The 24,582-nt window shown below is 39.6% G+C and overlaps 1 protein-coding gene across 5 annotated transcripts in view; it reads right to left on the bottom strand.

Moving 5' to 3' along the window:
* Window positions 1-24,582, bottom strand: part of frmd5a (FERM domain containing 5a) — a 67,618-nt gene that overhangs the window by 2,435 nt on the left and 40,601 nt on the right. For 4 of the 5 annotated variants that reach the window (XM_026175960.1, XM_026175956.1, XM_026175959.1 and 1 more), the window contains 12 exons: window positions 16,474-16,578; window positions 13,643-13,685; window positions 12,557-12,635; window positions 9,809-9,906; window positions 9,059-9,182; window positions 8,076-8,163; window positions 7,834-7,922; window positions 7,096-7,159; window positions 6,892-6,983; window positions 6,009-6,083; window positions 3,934-4,002; window positions 3,649-3,755 (listed from right to left, as the gene is read on the bottom strand). In XM_026175960.1, coding sequence (XP_026031745.1) covers window positions 3,649-3,755; window positions 3,934-4,002; window positions 6,009-6,083; window positions 6,892-6,983; window positions 7,096-7,159; window positions 7,834-7,922; window positions 8,076-8,163; window positions 9,059-9,182; window positions 9,809-9,906; window positions 12,557-12,635; window positions 13,643-13,685; window positions 16,474-16,578 — 1,033 coding nt within the window. The remainder of the gene's footprint in view (window positions 1-3,648; window positions 3,756-3,933; window positions 4,003-6,008; window positions 6,084-6,891; window positions 6,984-7,095; window positions 7,160-7,833; window positions 7,923-8,075; window positions 8,164-9,058; window positions 9,183-9,808; window positions 9,907-12,556; window positions 12,636-13,642; window positions 13,686-16,473; window positions 16,579-24,582) is intronic. The other variant, XM_026175957.1, reaches the window with a different exon arrangement.

The following is a 24,582-nucleotide window of genomic DNA, read 5'->3' as shown; positions in this document are numbered from 1 at the left end:
TTTGGCGCCAAAGACTATTACTTCAGTTTTGTTTTTGTTTAGTTGGAGAAAATTGTGGCACAACCAGTCATTAATTTCCTCAATGCATTTACCAAGAGCCTGTACAGGGCCTCGGTCTCCTGGTGACATTGTGATATATATTTGTGTGTCATCTGCATAGCTATGATAGTTTATTTTGTTGTTCTTTATAATCTGTGCCAGTGGGAGCATGTAAATGTTAAACAGAGGGGGTCCCAAGATGGAACCTTGGGGAACTCCACATGTGATGCTTGTCTGCTCAGATGTGAAGTTACCTATTGATACAAAGTATTTTATTAGATCTGAGTGCTACATTTGACAATGTGACTCACTGCATTTTACTGAATGGTCTCCAACATTAGGTTGGCATCTCTGGTACAGTCAGTTTTAAGGTGGTTTTATTCTTATTTATAGGATAACTCTTTTAGTGTTGACATTGGCAAATCACAGTCATCCTTAATGAAAATGACCTGTGGAGTTCCTCAGGGATCTGTCCTCGGCCCTCTCCTGTTTTTTCTTTCTCCACATGTTATCCCTGGAATAGATCATCCATAGTTTTCACATCTAACTTCTTCCTCACATTTGTTTTAATTTAACTGTTTTTTGAATTATAATTTTCTTTATTCCTCACCGTTAACCTCATTGTGCTGTGAGTATTCCTACACCTAATATGTTAACTTTTAACTCCTCTTAAATGTTTTAATTACTTTTTCTTCACTTGTTCTTGTTGTTGTTGTTCTTCTTCTTGCTCTTGTTACTATTAAAGTAAGCGGTCAGTTATACTTTCCATCTAATGAGGCACTCACACACACCCTTTACTGTAGTTCTGGTACTGTTGAAAGGTTTCTGTTTGACCAGCAGAGGTCTGTTACGACATGCAGACACACAGGCTCCACTTTGAGAGCTGAAATTTGATCACGCTTTCTCCACAGTCAAGCAGTTAATGTGAATCATTTTAGAGTGTCTGTATTGTCCCAGGGGGAGATGTGTTTTCAAAGTCTGTCTACACAAACTATAGAAATAACCATGGCCAACATATCATATGGATCCTCCTCTCCACCCAGTGTGCATTAACACAAATGAGCACTAATAAAGTTTGTTTGTTTTGCTCTTTGAAATTCCAATATTACCAACATTACTAACATACTCATTTTGAATCCAATCCAAATGTAATGTATATATCCTTCAACAACAAAGCAAACAACCCACACGGGCTCTTACACAAAGAGGGTTGGAGAGTGAAGGGTATCAACCCAACAGCAGGAGTGGTATCTTCTCATTTCGGTGACAAGGCCCAGGAGGACCACTGGCAGAGCAATACAAAATGAACTCAAAGCAGGCTCCTCATGCATGTTTCCAGACCAGAATCAGACTCTATGAGGGTGGCATGAGGTCCAGACCTTCTTTAGTGGCACCTGGTTGTTGCCTCCCCACTGCACCTGCTGTCTCTTTTATTTGCACCAAAGCAGAATTTAAAATGGTTTTTGTTTCTTAACTGGACAGACTGATATCCCCGAAGTTTAACTGACTTCGTGTTATACTGATCGACTATGGTTTTCTACTAATGATCGACTCCTAGTCCTACTGTGTGTTTACTATTTTCTTTCAACCCACCATTTCTGGGTCAAAATCACTAATCTGCTACACATTTCCCACAGTTGAGTTTTTTCTATTCTTATTTTGATTTCATTTCAATTCTACTCACATTGAGGTTCAACTCTGATTTTGAAATTTGGTTCTTATCTGTGTAAGTTTTTCTGTTATTCTAGTGATATTTTTCTTTTTTTGTGAAATCATTTTATTAGCAGTAGCAGAGCTGCTACTTGACTAAAAACACTATCATCCCATAGTGCTACAAACAACTATTGAACAGAGGTTCAAAGACGAGCCAGATATACAGTACTGCAGCTGAACTGGTCATAGTACAGTACAAGAGAGGCACAGTATAGATGTCAGTGAAGACGAGCTGCTGAGATCTTTGCTGACGTAATCACATTCCCCACAGTGTCAAAGCAGCAACATTACACCTTTACTATAAAGAGAAGGGATTAAAAATCAGCTTTTGATGAGGAAGCACAACACGAAAAGGACCTTTTAAAAACTGTAAGAAAGTAGGGCAGATTATGCCCGGCACCTAAGCCTCTGCGGACATGAAACTTAAGTCAAGTGAAAAGAAAGCAGCATAAAGGCTGTGTGAATGTCAGCGGCTATCTTTACTCAGAGTAGATCTGCCTCAGCTTATCCTGTGTTCTGCTTACAGCAGCGAGCCAGTGAGTAGAAAATGTGTTTGCCATTTGTATCTGCCATATTTAGAGCTCTAAATTTTGAACACTCTAGCATAATAAAACTTTTACAGAAACCACACACACCACATTATCATGCTGTACTCTTGAAATATGACAACAGCGACTTAAATTTGCCTGTCCAATAAGCTGGAAGCGCAGAAGACCACAGGACTTGTATCACTTTCACCTCGCTCAGGAGGCAGAGACTAATTTAGAATAGAGAACTGGCCAGTCCATGTAAAGCACACTCCTGGCTGGTTCTGTGGTGAGTTTACCTGGAGGATTGCTGGGCTGAACGGAAGGTAGCGAAGCGCCAGAAAGAGGGGTAATCTTGTCAGACCCCTGCAGCCCAGTCAGGGCAGGGTAGAGGGGCAGGACGCCCAGGGCCTTCCCCAGCAGTCGAGGCCCCAGGCTCAGCACGCGAACTTTCACATCCCGGTAGCAATGATTGATCATACGCAGGTGGACATTCACCCGTGTGGTGATGCGGATCAGACACTTCACCATGGCTGCAGCGTGCGCGTGCTTATCCTGTCCTTATGGTCCCTTTCCAGAGTCCAGGCCACAGGGTGTGTTTGTGTTAGGCCGAAGGGTTCTGCTTTAGTTGCGGAGGTGAAAGAGTGGGTTCCTACACCAGTACTACAATCACTAGCATTGGCCTGGCCTGGTTTGGCCCCACCCAACCCAGTGACATAAATGGAGTAAAAGACCCAGGTTATTTTCAGCTGGCGTATTAATACCGCTGCAAGTCACCCAGTCAGCACACACACTGGTGGGTGGGTGAGGAGGGGTGCGGGGAGCTTTCTTCAACCCACAGCAAAAGACCCTCTAAGACGGTACACCTGCTTCTGACCTCTGAGTCCACTGAGTGGTGGTATGTACTTAAAAGCCAGGCAGGCAGACCAGGTCTAACCCTAACCCACAAAAGGGGTGTACACCTGCTGTGTCCATCTGAGATAACAGAAACACTCAAGCCACCTGTTCAGGGCCAGCAGGCCTGCAGGTGGGCTGAATAAGTGACTTTAGTTGCCACAGTGTTGGCACAACATGCGGTCAAACATACACACATCTCCAAAATGCTGCACTGAAGTGAGGCACGCTGACGGACGCACACACCTGCAGCACGTCCCACCAGCATGGACTGCTCCAAACAGCTCTAGTTACATCATGTGCTTGTGTGTACAAGCATTTTTTTTTTTTTTTTAATTTCTCAAGAAGAGGAGGATCTCACCCATAAGATCGAGATTAGATCTTCATATTGACGATTTCAAATTTTGCGTGTCAGTTATTCAAGTGAACAGCCCCTGGCACTTGGTACGGTAATAGTGAGGAACTCAGTTCTTACCCTCCATGATAGATATGTGCACAGCCCTCCGACGCGTGCGCGGTACGCTGCTGAGCCGCGGCCCGTGGGTGATGGATGGACAACTTCTGCTAGGCACGAGGCCAGCCCTGCAGAGACAAACACAGACAGGAATGCGTAAACATCTGAGCTGTGAGTGAAGGTACTGTGGCCAGTAGGCGCTGCTGATATAAAGACATCTACAGTAGCTTGGTTCCTAAGAAAATGGAGGAAATTAAAGAAAATTGTGATCAAACATTCTGACCTCTCCTGAGTTCATAACTCTACCTGTGTATTTCTGGAGGTTCGCGTTTGATTTTGGCACTCTGCTCCATCACCTCTTTTGCCACTCGCCCACTGTTATAAAGCACAGAGACGATGCTCAGGATGAGTTCCACATACACGCACGCTCACACGCACAAAACCATTCACCCACCACGGTCTCACCCAATGCTATGAAAGCTATAACTGCAGTGGATGAGTATAGTAGATGAGCATCATGATTGATTTTGTCCTGGTGAATTCAGCAGTTTGTAACTGAATTACACCCAGTAAGACAAATGCACACACAGACTTCTTGGCAAAAAATATAAAAACAATGATCATGGTTTGCCCTTTAAAAGTGAACTCCACATTTAACTGACTCGAGTGTTTTCGCCATCTTGTCACTGAGAAACTGAGGTCAATCTAAAAGTAGCCATGCTTTTAAGCATACACACTCCTTTGTTTTCTAAATGGGATTATAATTTACAAAATGAACATGATGTTGTATTAACCAAGACTTAAAACTGGTGATTAAGACAATAAATGCATTATGAAAATTTTTATAAAAAGGTCATAAATTAAGAAGCAGGCTTTTCTGTAAACTCAATACTTTTTGTTGGTTTTTTTTGCAACTAGAGGAGTGTCATGCTCTCTGGTCATGAGAAAAAAATTGAAATGCCATTTTAAAGGCACTTCCTCATTGGCTTTCTTTTGCAGACCCAGAAGTTCTCTATGACTGCTTTGTCACATTCCTTCAGCTGTATTTATGCAGACAGGTTTAAGTTTATTTTCTTAGAGTTTAAGATTTTCTACTATGGCCAAAATGCTTCCTTATCGCTGGTGTAAGGAGCTTTACTAATAACTTTTCAAAAGAAGATTTAAACAGAACAATGTTTGCAAAAAGAGACAAATTTTAAATGTAATTTTTCATTACAAACTAAAGAGTCAGAAATCTTAAAATCGATATCTGAAAACCAGTATAAACAAAAATACAAGAATTATAATTAGATTAATGTAGACAGGAGTAATAAACTAGACTCTTTGGCCACTTAATTAGGTACACCTGTTCAACTGTTCAAACGCAAATATCTAAATTCACTGCATGTAGGCATGGTCAAGACTGAGCATAGGAATGGGAAAGAAAGGGGATTTAAGTGACTTTGAATGCTGTCGGTGCTAGACGGGCTGATCTACTGGGATTTTCCCACGCAACCATCTCTAGGGTTTACAGAGAATGGATTAAAAGAGAGAAAATACCCAGTGAGCATCAGTTCTCCAGTGAAAAAAAGTCCCGTTGATGTCAGAGGACAGTGGCCAGACTGCTTCGAGCCAATAGCAAGGCAACAGTAGCTCAGATAACCACTCGTTACAAGCAAAGTATAAAAAAAGAGCATCTCTGAATGCACATCACAATGTTGAAGCAGATGGGTACAGCAGCAGAAAAACCACACAGGCCACTCCTGTCAGCTAATAACAGGAAACCGAGGCTACAGTTTGGGCAGGCTCAGAACAAACGACTGGAAAAACATTGCCTGGTCTGATCAGTCTCAATGTCTCATGAGACATTTAGCAGGTAGATTCAAAATTTGGTGTAGACAACATGAAAATATTGATTCATCCTGCTGCGTACCAACGGCGACAGTGGTGTAATGTTGTGGGGGATATTCATTTTAAGCCCCGTGGTACTTATTAAGTATCATTTAAACCTTATTTCCAATGTTTCCAGCACCTTATTGAATCTGCCATGAAGATTTAAAACAGAAGCAAAAGGGAATCAAACCCGCTACTAGCACAGTGTACCTAATAAAGTGGCTGGCAAGTATCTAAATATTCCGTAATTTTTATGTCGTAATATAGATTTAAAACAGATCCAAAGAAAAAAGCGTGTCATGACATCAGTCCCCTTCATTTCCCCCTCTGTGTCCTCTGTCTTGGTAGGTGTCAGTCCTTTCCTCCAGGCAAAGGTACCCTGACTTTAAAGCACAGAAGGCCAGGAGGGCCAAGTCTTCTGGGAACACTTCTCTCCACTCCAGCTGGGGGTTTTCTGCAGTGTCCTCCCCTCCCTGTCATCAGTCATATTGCCTTGTCGTGTACTCTACCTGTAGCGGAAACGGCTGCCCTTGAAGAATAGGTTGCTGCTGGACACAGTGCGAACCTGACTTGACTTCTCAAGCCTGATGGAAAAAGGAAAAGAAGAGAAAAACAAAACAAAAAAGTAAAAGTAAAGCATTCAATCAAAGACAGCAAGAAGGAAAGCAATGACAATATCCCATATATTCTAGAGAGAATATGACCCTAATACGAACACACAGTTAAACCCCGAATGCCTGTGATCTTTTGTTTTCTGAATCTCAGAACAAACGAGAAACTAGGATCAAATATTCTTTTTATTAAATTATGCATCTCATCTCTTTGCACTTTGGGCAGTGCATCCTCAACACGGCTCCATACAGGACTCAATGTTTATATTGTCATACTAAGTGAGACATGAATATTTAATATTTCATGTTGCTTTCTAGGGATATTTTTGCTTCTATCGTGTGTCCTCTTTTGCTCCCACAGACTTCCAAGAACAGTAAGATTTTAATAAATGGAAGGCTGATAAGAGATTAACAGTCTGCCACTTCAGGGAGTCATTGAAAGGGTCACGCTGGGAGCCTCTGAGCTCACACACTGAGCTTTTGGGGTTTTTTTTTCTGTTAACCATGATTCCTGGGCTGCAGAGAACAGAGGAGACTCGCACAGTTACTCATGGCTAAGTCAGGGGATCCATATCTCAGAAGGAGCACGAAAGTGCTTGTGGTCTCGTGCCAGTGCACAGTCGTTCACTACAGGTCAGCAGCAGCTCACACCTCATTTTCTCGCTGAAAAACAACCAGGAAGGGAAGTGCTCTGAGGATACTGAGGTACCATAATCCTACCCTGCCTGTCAGAGCAACTACATCATGATGAAAGGTTGAAAAGAACAATTAAATGACTTACTTATAGAAAGCTTGATTCTCCACTCCACACTTCCAAAGGTGCTTGCATGCCTCCGGTGTGGGTGCAAAGTATGTCAAGATGATCTTTTTGTCCTGCACGTTGAAAATAAGTGGGCGTGCAGGACAATATAACAAATTCTGATGGAAACTTTCTACAGACACACTGTCATCAAAATATGCTTTTTCCAACAATTCATGCTCTCACCTCCTTCTGATTTGCATATATGTGAAAAGTCTTGCCTTCAAACTTGAGTTTGGTCACCTCGTTCCTGTCCGAAAGACAATGCACACAAAGCCACAGCCTCTTTAAATATTCATTATAGTTCGTATAAACAGTCACAGATATGTTTTGGATGCCAAAATAAAAAAGTGTTAATATTCCCTGCAGACAGGGAATGGAGAGCAAGGGAAATCTGAGTGCTGCTGATGGCAAGCAAACAAAGCCATTAGCCTAAATGCTGCAAACATATTACATAATAAGTCTGGCTGCATAATCATGACGGTAACCTCTTGACTTAAAAGCATGCAGGTAAAAGTTTAACAGAAATGCACCATGCTGTGTAGACTTTCATTTAACCAATGAGGCATTTTCCTGAATTAAATTAAGCTCAAATCAGCTGCAAGTACAAGCTCCTAGTATCTTTTCTTGATCTAGTTTGCAGTTTAGCTGCTGTAATTAGCCATCTGTGTTCATGCGAGCCCCCGGCACGTGTCACAGGTAGAGGCAGATGGAGTCGCTCTGTTGACTGTGACTGTACATCCAGCTGCTGTGCACGCGCTGTTTCATGTAGATTACTCTGCATAAAAAGCATGTATGTCAAATAAGATTAACTAAAGGCCCGCAGTAAAAATGCTTGTCTTCTCACAGATCTGCTGTGAGTTGAGTACTCGAGGAGTGCGCTGCGATTGGCTCACATGAGAAAATGTTTCACATTTGGCTCACCATTTGAGAAAATGAACTCTCTTGTTTCCCTGAAGCACCACAAAACCGAACGGCGTGAAGGCGAGAAAAGCAGGGTTCCCAGATACATCCTGAAGCACACAAAACAATTTCAAAATAAAACTTAATGAGATAAAACCGAAGAGGATCCCAAAGGAATATTTAACCATTCAAAATGGACAGAAAAGCATTTACAACATGTCTAAAGAGAGCAAAATAGTAATTTTAAAAAAATGCCACCCAACCTTGCATGGATGTGGATCAACACCATACGTCTCCAGCATCTGAGCTTTCTGTAGGAAATTTCGCTCTGATATTTCAGGTTTCTGTCCACTAAGAGAGATTTTCTGTGTCAGTCCACCACAAACATTAAAAACTAAATATCGAGATGTCTAAATGTGAAAAGGCTTGGAAGAGAGGAACGAACAAATACATTTCCAATAATGAGATCTACTCGTTTAGTGAGACTAAAAGAGGTAAAGATGAATAAGCGCCCAAACAGATCAAATATGAACACAAGATCAATTGAAGCAAATAAACTATAGGATGACAAAAAACAAAAAGAAACACTTATTATTGATGTCAGCTTCTTTCTGGCTGTCACATTAACCTAAGTATTCAGGGCAGCTCTGTGCTTACATGGTATTAAGTAAAAGACACACCACTAGTGGGCAGCAGTGTCTCATATGGTTTGTCCTCCCACAGCATCTAAAGTAGGCTTTTGCAATTCTATCTCTACTGTGACTCAGATTATTTCTTTAAACTGATTTTTATTTTTTAATTTTTGTTTTACTTGCCCCCTATTTGTTCCAGACACCTTTAACTATTAAACAACCTCAAAATAATGCAAGATAACACGGTGGCTCATTCATTCATTTTTAAAAATGATGCAGATGAATGAATGAAATGCTTAATCAGCTCAGCAGCTGTCTCCAAAGTGTTTTTTCCTGTGCCTCTTCATGAACCCGCTCCATCAGATCACTTTCACTGCTACTTATCAGGTTAATGCTGTGGCTAGGACCCGTCGCTAATAACTGTTCAAATAAAGGGCAAGCTACAGTCTAAGTGCTTTTCGCCGCTATCTGCTCAAATAACAGATGATAATCTGTCTATCCAGCCCAGCGCAAACCATTGATACCTCATCAAGCCAGTCAATTACATAAATGTCAAAGCAAGTCTAGTGTTTCTTTTGGCTGAGCGATTGCAGGTCATATATTTTGGCTCTTACATCAGCTCCGTCTTGTGTATGTCCGCAATCCTTCGCTCCAACTTCTCAGAATGTTTAGGAAAGAACTGGAACTTGGAGCTATAACCTTCAGGATGCTTCCCAGGGTCGTAATCACCGATCTCAGCTGGAGGGGGAATAACAAAATAAAAAAGATTTACATTTTAAACATGTCCACAGACATTCATATCAGATAGACGTTAGATTTAAATGCCAGGGGAGTCGGGCTAAACATGGCCAGATTTGTTTGTGGTTCTTGCCGTTTTGTTCTCCCTTAGATGACCCTGACGTTGATTCCTCTCTGCAAAGAGGAGCTGACCAGGCAGCCTATGTTTAATTCATCAGGCCATCCTCCTCAGGAGGACCTGCCTCCCTGTGAAGCCAGCTGAGACTGTGTGTGTGGTTCAAAGATGACAAGATGCCAGATAACAGCTTCAAAGACTTTATAACAGAGTGCGATTTTCTTGTTCATTACCTCGCAACTGACGTAATTATCATACGGTACAGAACAAGCTTTCATTGTTTCTGAGTAGTTTGCTAAATCACATAGAGCGAAAAGTTCATTGCATCACGTTAGGGAACTCTCTGAGGAGTATTTTTCGTTCTTGTGAAAAAATCCTCAGAAAATCTATTTTGCTTGGCTGGTGGTGTTTATCAGGACGGTGCTCTATGAGGCACAGTAAAACAGAGGTTGAGAACACAGTGAGAAGCAGAGAGTGGTACAAGTAATTTCCATCTGTCACTTTTCATTACCTTGAAGGATGTAGGCAGCCAGCATAGCCGCATCCGAGGTTTTGCACAGGAGCCGACCGTGATAGAGGTCTCTCTTGAGTTGCAGGAAGACAAGATATCTACAAAGGACAAAAACCACGTCAGCTGCTCTCACTGATTATAAGAAAACTGGTCATAAATACAGCTGATTTTCTCAGTGAACATTAGCAGGTAAACGATGAAGCAAGCAGGCATGGCAAACCCGAGCAAAGGCTACATGTTGTGTTCGTGTTCCCCATGGGTGGTTTGAATATTTCTTTTTGATTTAGTTGAAATGAGGGTTTTGTTTTGGGTGAAATAATGGCAGAAAGACCCCGAGGGAGAAGCTGCTACTGATGCCGCTGTGCTTTTCTTAAAATCTCCTGCCTAGTTTCAGGCTCATCGAACCAATCAGCTCCTGAATCGCGAACCTTAATGATTTGCAGCAAAGATGATGATGAATAATAGTAGAGATGAATATTATTATTACTACCATTATCATTACTGTTGTTATAGTTAGAGGTGAAAAAACACTAAAAAACCCCCAAGACCTGCTTTCTTTTTAGTGTCTAGAACATTTCCACAATGTTTTTTTTTTTTTTTTAAAATGGAGACATCCCATGTTATTCACATGGCAGCAGATTCACAGACCCTTTTAAAAATATGATGAGTAAACTGCACGCACAACAACATCCCCAGCTATTTGGTGCTGATGGCTGCTGATCTTTTGATTACACTTCAAAACATCTGCACACTGATATGAGCACTAATGAGCATAGCCAACTAATTCTTTTATACATAATAGCAGATTTTCACTCGTGATTATAAAGGGCTGAAAGAAGGATGTCAAGGATGTTACTGGGATAAAAAATATTGCCTATATTTAGTAAGTTAGAATCAAAGTAGAAGTGCAGACAGGTGAAGAGAGATGCTATAACCATAACCATACCAAACTGTGCTAAAAGAACAGTTCTGCATAATGGACATTGAAACGCCACTGCATTAGCTTATACATGGAATAGCCACAAGGACTCACATCTGCCATCAATAAACAAACCAAAAAGGAAACAGGAGGCAAATAAAACTGTAGGCTGATGTCAAACCAGTCTGTTATTACAAAATAAATTCAACCGACCATGTTGTTAATCTGGTACTCCCATTTTTGCTCTTTTTGCTGTTGTTTTTTTTGTTTTATTGTAGGTGGTGAAAATCAACACCATGCTGCAATAAAGATAACCTGTAACTACAAATAACACTCACTGGACACTTCATAAGGTCCACTGTGGTATAGATTCAACAAAGTGCTGAAAACATTCCTCACACAGAGGTCCATACTGACGGGCTCATAAAGGGATGGCCATGGTCATCAACAATACTTGTGTAAGGTGTGACATTTACACAACGCTCAGTTGGCACTAAGGGGCCCATAATGTCCCAAAGTGTCCTCTTACACCATTACACCACAACCAAAAGCTTGAACCGGTGATGCAAGGCAGTATGGATCCATCCTTTCATGTTGTTTACACCAAGTTCTGATCTGGATGTTACAGCAGAAATCCAGACTAATCAGACCGGGCTGGTCAAGCTCAAAGCAATCTAGTCCAGTTTCACTGTGTGTAAGGCAGCGTTAGTCACTTAAAGCTGAAAACTCTAAAAACAATGAGCATCTGAAAAATGACAAGCTAATGTCAACATAATGTCAAACACTAAATGAGACGATCAATCGGAATGAGCTAAAACAAGATAGTCGATCCTCAAAGTCACTTAAATCACATTTTTTCCCAATTCTGACGCTTAGTTTGAACTTCAGCGGGTCGTCTTAACTGCTGAAATACACTGAGTTATTGAAATAGCTCCTTAACAAGCAGTTGAAAGGGTATACCTAATGAAGTGGCAGGTGAGTGTATTTTTATCTCTTATCAAAAAGCTGCCTATTTTGCCTTGAATTTAATTTGGTATTAACATAGTGTCCAAACAGTCCAATTTCAATGAGTGGGCGTACGCAGTGAATGAGCATGCAACTGATTATTTGTCTTGTCTGTGGTCTGCACCATGCTCTGCCCACTGCACTATAATAATAACCATGAACTCACTCCTTTCTCTCTAATTCATTTCCACTTTCAATTAGAAACCTTTGCCCCCATCTCATCTACTCATCTATTCTTTAGGTACAATAGAAAACATGAATGCATCTTATTACACAGCAGAGAGAGAGACGGAGCGGACCTCTCTCCTGTCAGTAATGAATACAAGTGCAAACTGACACCGTGTGAACTCACAGCTGTTCGGTCCGAGTGAAAGTGTTACTTTCACCAATTTAAAGTGATACGTTATTAAGACAGGACTATATTTGAAGAGGATTATTACATGGAGAATGTGTGCGTTTGCACAAAAATCTTGCATGATGTTGCTTTTAATCTTCCAACCATTAACTTTCAGCACTGCCAGAGAAGGCTGTTACATTCCTCTGTAATGGTGTTCTGTGTAATATTCATCATAACGTTTTAGACGGTAAAGTGCTCAAGCATTTTAATTATGAAGGCACATGAATAATGTTTCAGAAAGAGGCATGTTTGCTCAGTCTAGAAGTTTCACAGCACAAATCTAATCCGAAGAAACAAAACAACGCCCCAGCACAGCTGCCATCTCTCTTCTTTCCCTCTTTAGCAAACTTTAGCTTTAGAAAAACAAGAAAACACAAACAGCCTTTATCAACTCATTTGAGGTGAAAGCTACCACAGTGGGTCATACCTAGTGATTTCCTCCTTGAGAGAAGCAGGATCAGGAGGGTAGAACTTAACTCTCAGACACATGGTGAACGGAGGCTGAGCTGGAGGAAACAAACAGGAAATATTTGAGACATGTGCGAGGATAACTTCAATAATTGCCAACAATCAGCAGAAACGTGAAATCTGACAGGTGTTTTGTGTCTCTTGATCGATGCATACACTCTGTCGCTCTGCTAAAAATAACAAATCAACCAACAATTTTCCTAATATATTAATCTAACATTAACCAAAAGACTGAATTTTAAATGATTGTGTTGCGTGGAGGAAAGGACATTATTCTTCAGCATGACTGTTGGAAAATATACGCTAGTTGTCCATCAGTGTATCTATGTAATTCAATTTGATGAGTAAATTAATTAATTGGACATTTAAATTGACTAAACTCGTCATCTCAAGAGTTTGTTATCAATTCTAATCTTCAAAATTTGTTTAAAAGGACTCCTCAGTAAGAGACAGGTTGAATACCGGTAATTGAATTTAACGTGATCTATTATTACACTGCATTCATCCATAAAAATATAACCTCTTCAACTATACAAGGCAGAAGACTTTTTGGGAGAAATATTCAGATCTACATGCAATATTGTACAAAAATACTGTTAGAAAGTCCTCCTTTTAACGGTTTCCATGAGGAAACTTAGATTATAATCTATAATAATCTCTTTTTTTTAAATCCAGATAAAAGTCTTACTGAGATAATAAAAACATTTTATAGAGTAACCTGAACAAGGAAGCAGCAAAGATTTAACTATTAGAAACATAAAAATAGAAATACTGATACATCAGAATCAGACCAAATGACTAAAATGTAAAGCACAGTTCTTCAGACTTGAACAAACTGTTTACATTCCCCCGATCAGACTGACAAATAACTATTGATCTTTTTTTTCATTGCATTAAATTACTTAAATGACTAAGCAATTAGCTTTTTCTGTTGCTACATCAAATGTACATCATATTGCTACATAATGTATGCGATTTTAAAAGATTTCCCAACTTAATTTCAAAGCTTAATTATAAAGACACAAAAAGTAACTGAAGTACTTACATTTCATTTGCTTTGCAATTGACTTTGTGAACTCCAACCAATGCTGCATTTGACAGAAAAACAGACAGATACAAATGTCACAAACATCCCCTGAGAGTAATCCACACATCAGCTGTTACTGCTGACAGTTTTACGTGGGAAAACCTGCTAACACCATGTATAGTGTCAGAGCGGTACAGATTGATCAGTGCAATAAGCGAATGCTGAATTGAACCTAAAGAATTTCCAGAGGTTTCTTTAATGACATCATCAAATACTTCAGGTAAATAAAATAATTATGGAAAAGTAATAGATAATGTTTCCCATTCCCTTTAATATTAAATGTTTATTCTTTATTAAAGCATTCAAAGATATATATAACTCTGATTTACTCCATAGAATAATACTTCAATTAGTTTATTCAGTCATCTGACATAATAAATTAATGACCGCAAGTTAAGCAGTTTAAACAAAGTTTACAGTTTGTGCATGAAAATGTGGCTGAGCAGGCAGGAATAGCCAGAAACATTTTAAAGCTACACTCTTGTACTCAAAAGATGAAAAAATAAATTATACCTGTAAAAGAGAATTTTTGAAAAGCAACACAAATGACACAGTTTTATTTTATTATAATTAAAATTGATCCATAATGTGGTTTCAACAATAGAAATATATCTCATTTTAATACTTCATTTAAATACTAATAATCATAATAACATTTTTCAGCAGCTTTGGTAATATTTTATCTACCCAAAAAATCAGACTTTAATTTTGTTTTGTTTATTTGCATTTTTTAAATAATATGCCACATTGATGATCTTTTATTATTATTATTATTATTATTATTATTATTATTATTATTATTATTATCATCACGTTACATTATAAAATTTAATAAAATACACACATGACAATAATACTAATACCGGGCTCTGGTGGCTACACTTGTGTGTTTCTAGAGCGAGATTCAGATCCTGCATTTCACTGGAATCGTATTCTCTCTCCATCTTTCTCCGGTGTTGTCTTCTCGCCAACCCAACCCACCCACAGCAACAACCACCAAAATAGCCCTGAGTGACAGCATAGGAAATGCAGCATCAGCAGAAATTGGTTCTTGTCTGAAGAGCTACAACACGATCTGTGAACATGTTAATACTTCATGAATCCAGCAGTGCAACTATATGCCTCACAGCAGAAGCGCCTGTTGGGACGGCCTTCAGTCTGAAAGGTGGCGTGAGTAAGAGACACCGAAGAACACAACTTTTCACTCTGGACCACAATCTCGCTCTAAATCAAAAACATTCAAATTTTAAACTGCAGGCATGCACGTCGTTTTGACACAACGCAACACAGTAATGTGTGCAAAAAAGTCACTCTTAGTTCACATTCAACAGCTTCTGCTTTTAAAAGTTTGGAAGCCAGAGATAAAACAAGGCAGTTTAAAAACTTAGCACTCTAGTTTCAACTCAAAGACTATATACTCTTTCACCAGAAGTAGGAACTGCCTCTCTACTTTTAAGATTAGGCTTAAAACGTTCTGTGACAATGAAGGACTCGACGACCACAGTGTTGCAGTTTTTCAGCGTCTTTTATTTTCCAGTTTTTAAAGTTCCGTCTTTCCAGCTGCCCCATTTCTGTAGCACACACCGCTCACCCCTCCAGTCCCAGCAACATCCTTAACAGGGTAGACTTGATTAGGTGATGAGGTCAGGTGTGCGAGCCGGCCTCCCCTGACACCACACCCTAAACCCACTGCTCGACCCCTCCCCTGCAGCTGAGCCACAAACCACACCCTGCCACACTGACCTTTTCAATAAAGCATATGGTTAGAGCAGGATCAGGTGGCCCTGAATCCTCCCTTAGTTATGCTGCAATAGGCCTTGATTGCTGGGGGCTTCCCATGATGAACTGAGCGTTTCTTCTCCATTTACCTCTTTTCACCCACTTTGAGTTTATAAGCCACTTTGCATTTAATGATTAGTAATTCTTAATCTCTGGATCTCTACTTCCTGTTAAAAGAGTGTTTTTCCGTCCCACTGTCGCTCACTATCACTAAGTTCTTGCACAGTTGTCTGAGTGTTGGGGTTTTCTGTCAAATTACAATATATATTCCCCTGAGGCTATATAAATAAGATTGAATAAAATTGAAAATTATCTAAAATACCAAAGGAGGAATTGTCTGAGGAGCTGAAAATTTCCTTTCTTATGAACAATTTCAATTTAACAATAACTAACGCAAACACGTTAATGTATATGTCATAACATATAAGAAGTACGGATGGATGTTAATACCATTTCACTGGCACTATTAAGGTCAGATCATCTTCCAATCCCCTTATTGTCCCCTGATCATTTTTTTTATGTGCACAAAAAGTAGGAATGCAAAAGTTTTCAACATCAATACAGCTTTCTTAGCAACAGACTAACGTGTGACTCAGATGAGGCGAGTTTCATGTCACACAAACATACTACCATTTATAGAAAACGTTTTAAATATTTGAGGTTTATGATTCCAGTAAATTAAATAATTTTTAACATCTCAACTTTAACTGGTTCTCTATTTCCCTCTCTAGTAAAACAATGGGCCCATTAGGCATTAGCTGAACTTTCTATCAAGACTCAAAGCTCGTGCAAAGACATGAGACTAATTAAAGATAATCTCATCTGACCTCCAGGAAGAAACAGATGCCGTTCACCTTAATGATATTGTGTATTTCAAGGATGAGCATTTCTTTCTCTCAGACTAGATTTTAATTTTGTGAAAAGTACCTCACTAAGAAAACCATAAATGAAATGCACATTAGTATAAACACAAAAAACCTCTTGCCACACTCACAGATGTAAACACTTACCCGCTGCTTGTCTGGATCCACATATCTGATGCCAAAATAGTCTTTTTCCAGTAAGTTGAGGTTATGGCAGATGAGGTCAAACAGATATTGTCCCTTTGCATCCCGCTGCAATAGAAGAGCAGAAAAACTGAAATTCAAAAGCAGCAAATCACATATTCGAGCACATGGCCCCAAAAAAATTCAGCCAAGAAAAGCTAAGCCTTTAAAATGAGAAATATTTCCTGCTAGAAGAATGCTTTGCTCACTCCAGCAGATATATCTTGGATTCATCTAATATTAATACGAAGCCAGAGCCATCTGAAGTGTCTGGAATAAACCCCATCACACAGCTTAAAAAGAGAAAGGATTAAAAGTGATGAGGTCTTTCTCGGGTTTGCTTATATTTCTGAGTCTCACAATGAAGCTTCCCTCAGAGCAATGGTTCTCAAACTGTGCAGCAGGGCCCACTGGTGGGGCATAGAGCCACTACAGGTGGGACGCTGAAGACCAGGGGGAAAATGTGGAGTGAACAGTGAATAAATATGATGATTGGGGGACTTTCTTTCTGAACACGCTGTTTGGAAAGAAGCAAAAGAACAAACTGAGAGTTTCTCAGTATAATTGTTTAGCACTGGAAGTGTTTTACACAACTGCAGACACCTGCAGATTTAATTTGCCAATACATTAAAAGTGATTATTACAACTGTGTGCATCGCTACAGAAAGCCAGGCAGGGTAATAATTGAGTGCGTGGGTGACATACGGTACAATATCATGGCATATTTCGTGGGAAATACAGAAGAACTGAGCAGCTAAACTCAAATAACCTCAAATAGCAGAGCTGAAATTTTAAGCAGATTCAAAATCCTTAAGGTCAAGTACATTTAAAAAGTTTTAATTAAGCATGTGAAACTGAGCTGTCTACGACACTTCAGTGTCTCGGCTTCTGTGGTATTAACGCGTTACATCAGAGCATACGCCTAGTAAATGTGACGAGGTTAAAAGGTTGGTGATTAATCAATATCGGGAAGACAGCACCATTAATCCTAAGGCTACTCCAGTGCTGTCACTGCTCAACAACTACCACCCTGACTGGGAAACATGAGGCCAGGTACAAGATCACAGGGTTGACTTAATGTGGAACTTTTGCAAGCCTAAACCTCAAGTCCAGAAAGGTATAAAACAAACCAAGTCAGGCTTTCTTTGACTTAGCGATTCCACTACACCTAAACCTCTAGTTGGAGATAACGGGTATAATGATGGTGGTTATTTAATTTCTCTCTCCTTCAGGCTCTGTGCGCACTCATATATAAATGGGCATTTTACACATCATATCACTCTTTGATGTATGACCCCTTTGAGCTCCGCCTACTCCAATCAAAGAGCTTACCAGATGACGATGATAAAATCTAAATTTAAAAAAAAAAAAAATCTAAAGAACATATAATAATCCTGGAAATTAACGTTTCAGTGAATTATTTTACTGCTCAGTGCGCACACGGTGCTGCTGCTTAATGCTAAGGTGATGGTTGCACACTAGAGTTCTTAACTTTTAAATTGGATACATTTAAACGCTGCTGTACCACAGCCTCATAAAGCAGATGTGGAAGTAGCTTTAGGTTGTTGCAGATCAAAGCGAAATTTCATTGATTGAACGGGTATTCTTGGTGTGTGTTCTGTGTTCTTGTAGCTGTAGTTCCAGCAGTATAAAACATATTCCAGCACAGAATCTTTAAAACATGCTGTAAACACAGCAATCGTGGCTCAAGAGTTGGGTGTTCGTCTTGTAATCGGAAGGTTGCCGGTTCGAGCCCCGGCTCCGACAGTCTCGGTCGTTGTGTCCTTGGGCAAGACACTTCACCTGTTGTCTACTGGTGGTGGTCGCCTCTGTCAGTGCGCCCCAGGGTGGCTGTGGCTACACTGTAGCTTGCCATCACCAGTGTGTGAATGTGTGTGTGAATGGGTGGATGATTGTGTATAGTGTAAAGCGCTTTGGGGTCCTTAGGACCAAGTAAAGCGCTTTACAAATACAGACCATTTACCATAAATAAAGGAATCGGTGAAACTGTGGAACTTAGAGAGCAAAAAAGAGAAAAAAGAGAGCAACTCTTGTGACACACAAAACTCAGCTTGACATTTCTTATCTTCATCTTATTTTGGTTCTTTAGACCAGCGGTCCCCAACCCACGGGCCTCGGACCAGTACCGGTCTGTGAGTCGTTTGGTACCGGGCCGCAAGAGTTGAGGCTCAGGTGTGAAATATGGTTTTCAGGGTTTTTATCGGTTTTCAGTTATTTTGTTATCGTTTTTATTGTTAACTCTGTTTTCCTGGGTCTTTTCACGTGTGTTATGAATAAATCTTCTTTTTTTCGGTACCGGTACTAGTTTTATTTTGTTGTATTTATCCGCGACACCTTAAAGGCCGGTCCGTGAAACTATTGTCGGGCATAAACTGGTCCGTGGCACAAAAAAGGTTGGGGACCGCTGCTTTAGACCATAACTTCACTGCTTTAGTTGCATTACAAATTACACATCATATTGTACAGTGTCTACGTGCAGAGCGTAATGCTTTTCAGCTAATAAATCCTATGGACACTGTTCACAAAACCCAAAATAATAAGAAAAAAATGAGAGACAAGCTGGTGAAAAGCTCTTCTTCTGCAGAGAAAAAAAAAGCTGTTCCCTAGCAAATCTTACATTTCCACTATTTATTTATTTATTTTTACAACAAATGTAGGTCAGATAAAAGAAGCCCACTGGTAGATCACAATGTTCGTCTGCAAGCTTTTAGTATCTTATTGCTAATATTTACTGCCATTCAGTGGAACTACAACACAGTTGTGTGTTGATGAAAGCTTTTAGAAGCAAAAAGGCCAGATATTTTCCCCGAGTGCTGTTTCAAAGCCAAACGGGCCTACTAGGACGGTAAATATTGGTATTTTCATATCCATCGGGGCTGGAAATATCAAGGCAAATTAATTCTAATTCCGCTGCGTTTCTGGTGTTTCAACTTTAGATTGTTAGTCGCAATTACAGATTTGAATTCATTATGAACTAGTTTATAACTAGTTTGATGGATTTGTTTGTTTGTTTGTTTTTTTTGGGGGGGGGCAGCCTCTAAAAGAAAGCAATCAAATCTAAAAAAAAAAAAACACCCAGCTCGTGTCTGTGCCTGAATCTAATTGACTGAAGTCTTCCTAGTATTCAAGTCTCAGTGCTCACAGTGACTAATGAGGGGGTCAGCTGAGGTGAAGGTTGAGCACCCACAGTCAGCCGTCTGTCTTATTCCTCCTCCTCCTTTGCCCCGTGAAGGCAAGTAGAAGCGTTCCTGGCAGCACACCCCTGCATGTCATTACTCCGGCTGCAGATAACAGGCACTTCATTAGGAAAAGGCTTGTCAATGCCGAGCTTGTCGCTTACCCACCATGACTGTGTGCCAAATGCCCACTGGAGTTCTGCGACTGAGGGTAGCTGACCTTTATGCAGCGAGACTGGGGGGTTGCACGGGTGCTCGCCACTGTCACTTCAAGATTATTACTTTGTTGTATTATCACTAACCGATCTGACGTGCCTGTTTGAAAAATGGAACAGCAGGAACCCCTCAGTCTGCCTGGACACTATCACACATTGGCTGACAAATTAATGGAAAAACCAATAATAACATGCCTTAGTAAGAAATTTTTAAGTGTGCTGTGAAACTGATTCTCCAAGAGTCTGGATCTCTCCTGCAGGGATTAATACCATTCTCCCAAAATATATTTACTCATTTGACGTTTTAATGGCGCCACAATCTCCCCTATATGTTGACCCAATCAGTGACCACTGTGGCTGTGACCTCTGATCACTTAGAATAACTTTATATTGATTTGCAGTGGCCCTGGAGCCAATCCATGCCACCAAAAATGCGTTTGGGGTTAGGGATAAACACGGTTTCCCAAGAGTTCAAAATTCAGAGTTTCAGTCCTTAAACAGACACACAAGTAAAGCAACAATGATCTAAATGACTAAAGCGTTTAGGCACCATTCCAAATCTTGGTTTTATTACTGGATCCTAGAGCCAAGCTCAAGGAAACCACAGACAGCAAGAACCCAAACACATTAAAAAAAGCTTCTTTAACAGAAGAGTCAGACAGGACATCTGTTCTTTTGTTACATGGAAAGAGCAAGTTTGTTTAGTATTCAGCAGCAATCTCATGCATCTCTCTTGCTCCCTGGTGCCCTCTACACAGCACAGCTGCATTATCCTCCCACCACTCGCTCTAATTACAAGATAGAGGTGATTGCAAGAGAGAAAGAATGTCCTGAAATTTCTAATTAATTCTAATGAACCACTTCCTCGCTTTGACTGCAATTTTAATATAGCATTACAAGAGCCACAGCAGACTTACAAAAGGTTTTATTGATATAAACCTGTGGCAGAAAGAGTTTCAACACAGCCAGGGAAGCAGGTGTGACCCTGAGATCTCTGACGCCTGATCGTGTCGTGCCGCCCAGTTTGAAACTCTGAAAACAAAACAAAAAAAAAATCTAGAAATAATCAGAGGAGTAAGAACACGTCATTTTGAAAATTTGTTTAGTAGGAAAAATCGCATGTGGCCAAATGTGTGATACATATATTTAAAAATATTTTAAAAATTCACAATTCATTGCTTCAGCCTTACTGGTGAATTTGCATAAAGATGCTGTTTCTTGAGGGTGAGGCAAAAAGTAGAGCTCAGCTTTAGCTTAACAGCCTCAGTCTTCTTTTGAAAATGCTGAATTTATCGATAATAAGACGTGGTTTAGGGAGCTGCTCGCTCTGGTTGCTTACTTAATGAATTTTTAAGGCCTTTGTCAGGCATTTTTAATATTCTAGCTTTTGGACAACTTTCAAAATGAACGCTGTTAAACAACTTTAAAATTTCAAGGTTGGTACTAGTCTGGATGCATGTCAGGTTAATCTGTGATTCTAAACTGGCCACTGGTGTGAATGTGAGAATTTGAGCTTTGTTAGCTCTCTGGTAGACCGATAACCTGTCGAGGGTACTCTGCTTATTGCCTGATGAGAGGTGGGATAGGCTCCTAAATTTTAAAAGCAGTTAGGAAAGTGAATGGATAAAAGTTACCTCTCTTTGACTGTGTCCTGATCTCTCGCAGGCTTTCTAACCAATCTGATGGTCTGTTCTAATTAATACAATCTTTCTCACGTCTTTAACTGAAAACAGCACAGTGGTTCTCCAAGATCCTAAAGATCTCCCTGTGTACAATGAGCACTTCCTCTTCAGATTAATCATTAAAACGGTCTCCATGTCACCAGATAAGCACTGACCATTAATAAAAGATTATATCACTTTATAGTGAGAGGAGTGGAAACACAAAAAAAGCCATTTAGTGTGTGTGTGTGTGTGTGTGTGTGTGTGTGTGTGTGTGTGCGCGCGCGCGCATTTGAGAAGTGTAACCTTAAAGATACTTTTTGGCGTGAGGTGATTTCTTTGGTTTCATAGGCAGATTGCTTTCTTTCGTCCCAGCAGATTGAGGTATTGCACTGGTTAATGTTTCAGACAGATTCAGACTCCTGCTGTAGTTCAAGTCATGACCCCGCCCCTTCAGCTGGGAAAGGAGTGCACAAAGGGCAACCCACAACCGCTAACAGTTAGTAAGAAGCAAATCCTTACAGCACGTTTGAAATCTGCTTCTAGCAGGTCTTTGCTTCAAGGAGCAGCAGATTATTTGTTGGGTGTAGGTCATTTCTGATTATTTTACACTGTTTTAAACTTCAGTTGCAGAAAATAAAGAGAAGTATCCAAGGATGATTTTAGAAATAAAGCTTTATCATTCAAAAGAGTTATTAATTAGTAGTTTGAAGCTGAATAGGACAGGAAAAGTGCTCGTTCTCTATAAATCTACTGAGTGCAAAAAAAGAAATGGCAAGAGTTCAATTTGGACCTCACAAAGCCAGTGTGTGACATTGAGTGATAATGGGAATAGATTAGGTCCCAAAATTTGGGAACATGTGGAGATTTGTTCATAGTTCTTCCTATGAGTAAGTGATTAAAAATACAACCAGTGTGAATTGAAACAATCAGACTTCTTCCCCAGCAATAATTTAATATACAATATCAAGAAATCAGTGCTCTATTGTAAAAATCATACAAAAGACTAATTACAAGCCTAGAAAAAGTGAAAATTCACTGACAGCTGAGGTCAAAAAACTAAAAAGACTCTTTGAAATGAACGAGTGTTTAAAGAACATCTCTAAAAACTTGCTCTGTTGACATACAGCAAGTAAACATACAGATTCTTTTCTTACTAGCGGGTCTGCATTAGCTTTGAAGCAGTTTAGCAACACACACTAATATAATGCAACACAGCATTACAGTAATGAGTCTTTGTACAAAACCCAGGAAACAGTTTGCAGTAAAGTCTCACTAGCAGAAAAGTGGGCCATCAAAACATGATGGGAATGTGCAAGGATTTGCCCCAGAAATGGGAGGAATCAGGAGAATAAGCAAAGCAAAAGGGAGCTACGGATAGAGAGATACGGATAATTGCTTTTAAAGCTCTCTCAGCAGCTGAATGGGTGACAGTTGAGTTCGCATTTGAAAGCGGATCTCATAAGAGAGAATGTTGTATTTAGCACAATGCTGAAGACTGCACCCAAATTATTCACAATTGACCCTGAATAGGTGACCCTGGATGAAGCTGTTCTCCTCCTAATGTTCTGACTTACACTGCTGCACTTTCACACAAAAGAAAAGAAAAGATGAAGTGCTTTATACGTCTGCAAAATGCAACCTATCTGGCATTCTGCTTACTATTTAGGTCAACAACAACAGCCTGAGAGACTGTATTTCTTAAGTTACATCATCCAATTTGTGATAAAAGGAACCACTGTAAAGCTTTGGGATATTAAGTATTTATAAAAGGAAAAAAGGAATCACAGTGTAAGTAAAATTATAATGAAGTCAAGTAAGAAAAACTGCAAACGACAAGCTCAACAGGGTAATTTATTAGCCACAGCAGCAGTAAATCAGGTGTTTATTTATTTGTGAAATTTTCTTCTAGTTAATCATTGGTGAGTTACCACTAACACTAACACACAGCCAGATTTTTAAGTATTCCATCATTAACCAAAAGTGTTGACCTGGCCACAAAAACATTTTCTATGAAATATTCCCACTATGAGGTGCACTTTGGTACAAAAACATCTATTACAATGCATTAATACTGGACTTACTGGGTTTGCTAAATATAAGGCAGCTTGATGTACAATATCTATAATGCCTTCTTTTATATGTAAAAATATTACATGATATTTAAATGCACAAATTTTAAAATTTCACAAAAACTAAATTATTAATGTAACAAATGCTCTGAGAAAATCAAAATTTGCATTAGACCATCAGGAGTGTTTATTATAAATTTAAGCGTGCATTTATTTTTTTAAGTCAAGAAATCAACATAATGAAGAATAAAATCATCAAAGCTGTCAATCAAATTACACTTAATGAAGACTATTCCATGTAGAAACTCACTAACAGAGATTTTCTTGGATTGGAGAAGTGGGAAAAATGTAATTATAGACAAAGTTTGAGACTTGTGAACAATAGGGAAGCCTTAGATAGCCATTAGGGTGTCAAATGCAAATGCATGTAGCGTGAAAATGCTCCTGGCAGAACACCACAGGCTGGTTTGGTTGGCTGCTCACATACATTCATGTATTGCTCATACATTATACTTTAAAATGTAGCAATTTCTAAAGCATTTACTTTTTTACCACTTTAATCGCTTATTTTTATTCATTTACTGCGTTAAGGTGAAAAAAATATAAAGTATAAGGACATATATTGTAACTTTGTGACACTTCAGCCAGTTCTGGTTTCATTCTTTACCAGAGTTTTTCTTTCTATACCGTACAAACACAAGGGTTTGGATGGAGACTGTTTAAGGAGATCGCAAAGAGTCTTCGGTTATGTCCTTACTTTAAAGTGAACATCATCCATAACAATACTGTATGATTAATGATTAGTTATACAAACATGCTTTCTGGGTGACAAAAACGATGCACCCTAGACCTGAAGTGTCTCTAGAAGTATATTTGATGGAGATTTGTTTGTAGCATGTGCCTAAATGTGCCTGCGGGGACAAGGAAA

The sequence above is a fragment of the Astatotilapia calliptera genome, chromosome 7 (assembly GCF_900246225.1).
Source record: "Astatotilapia calliptera chromosome 7, fAstCal1.2, whole genome shotgun sequence".
In the NCBI taxonomy this organism is placed as follows: Eukaryota; Metazoa; Chordata; class Actinopteri; order Cichliformes; family Cichlidae; genus Astatotilapia; species Astatotilapia calliptera.
Note: the sequence above shows the minus strand (reverse complement) of the source record. Positions and strands in the feature narration are given on the sequence as shown.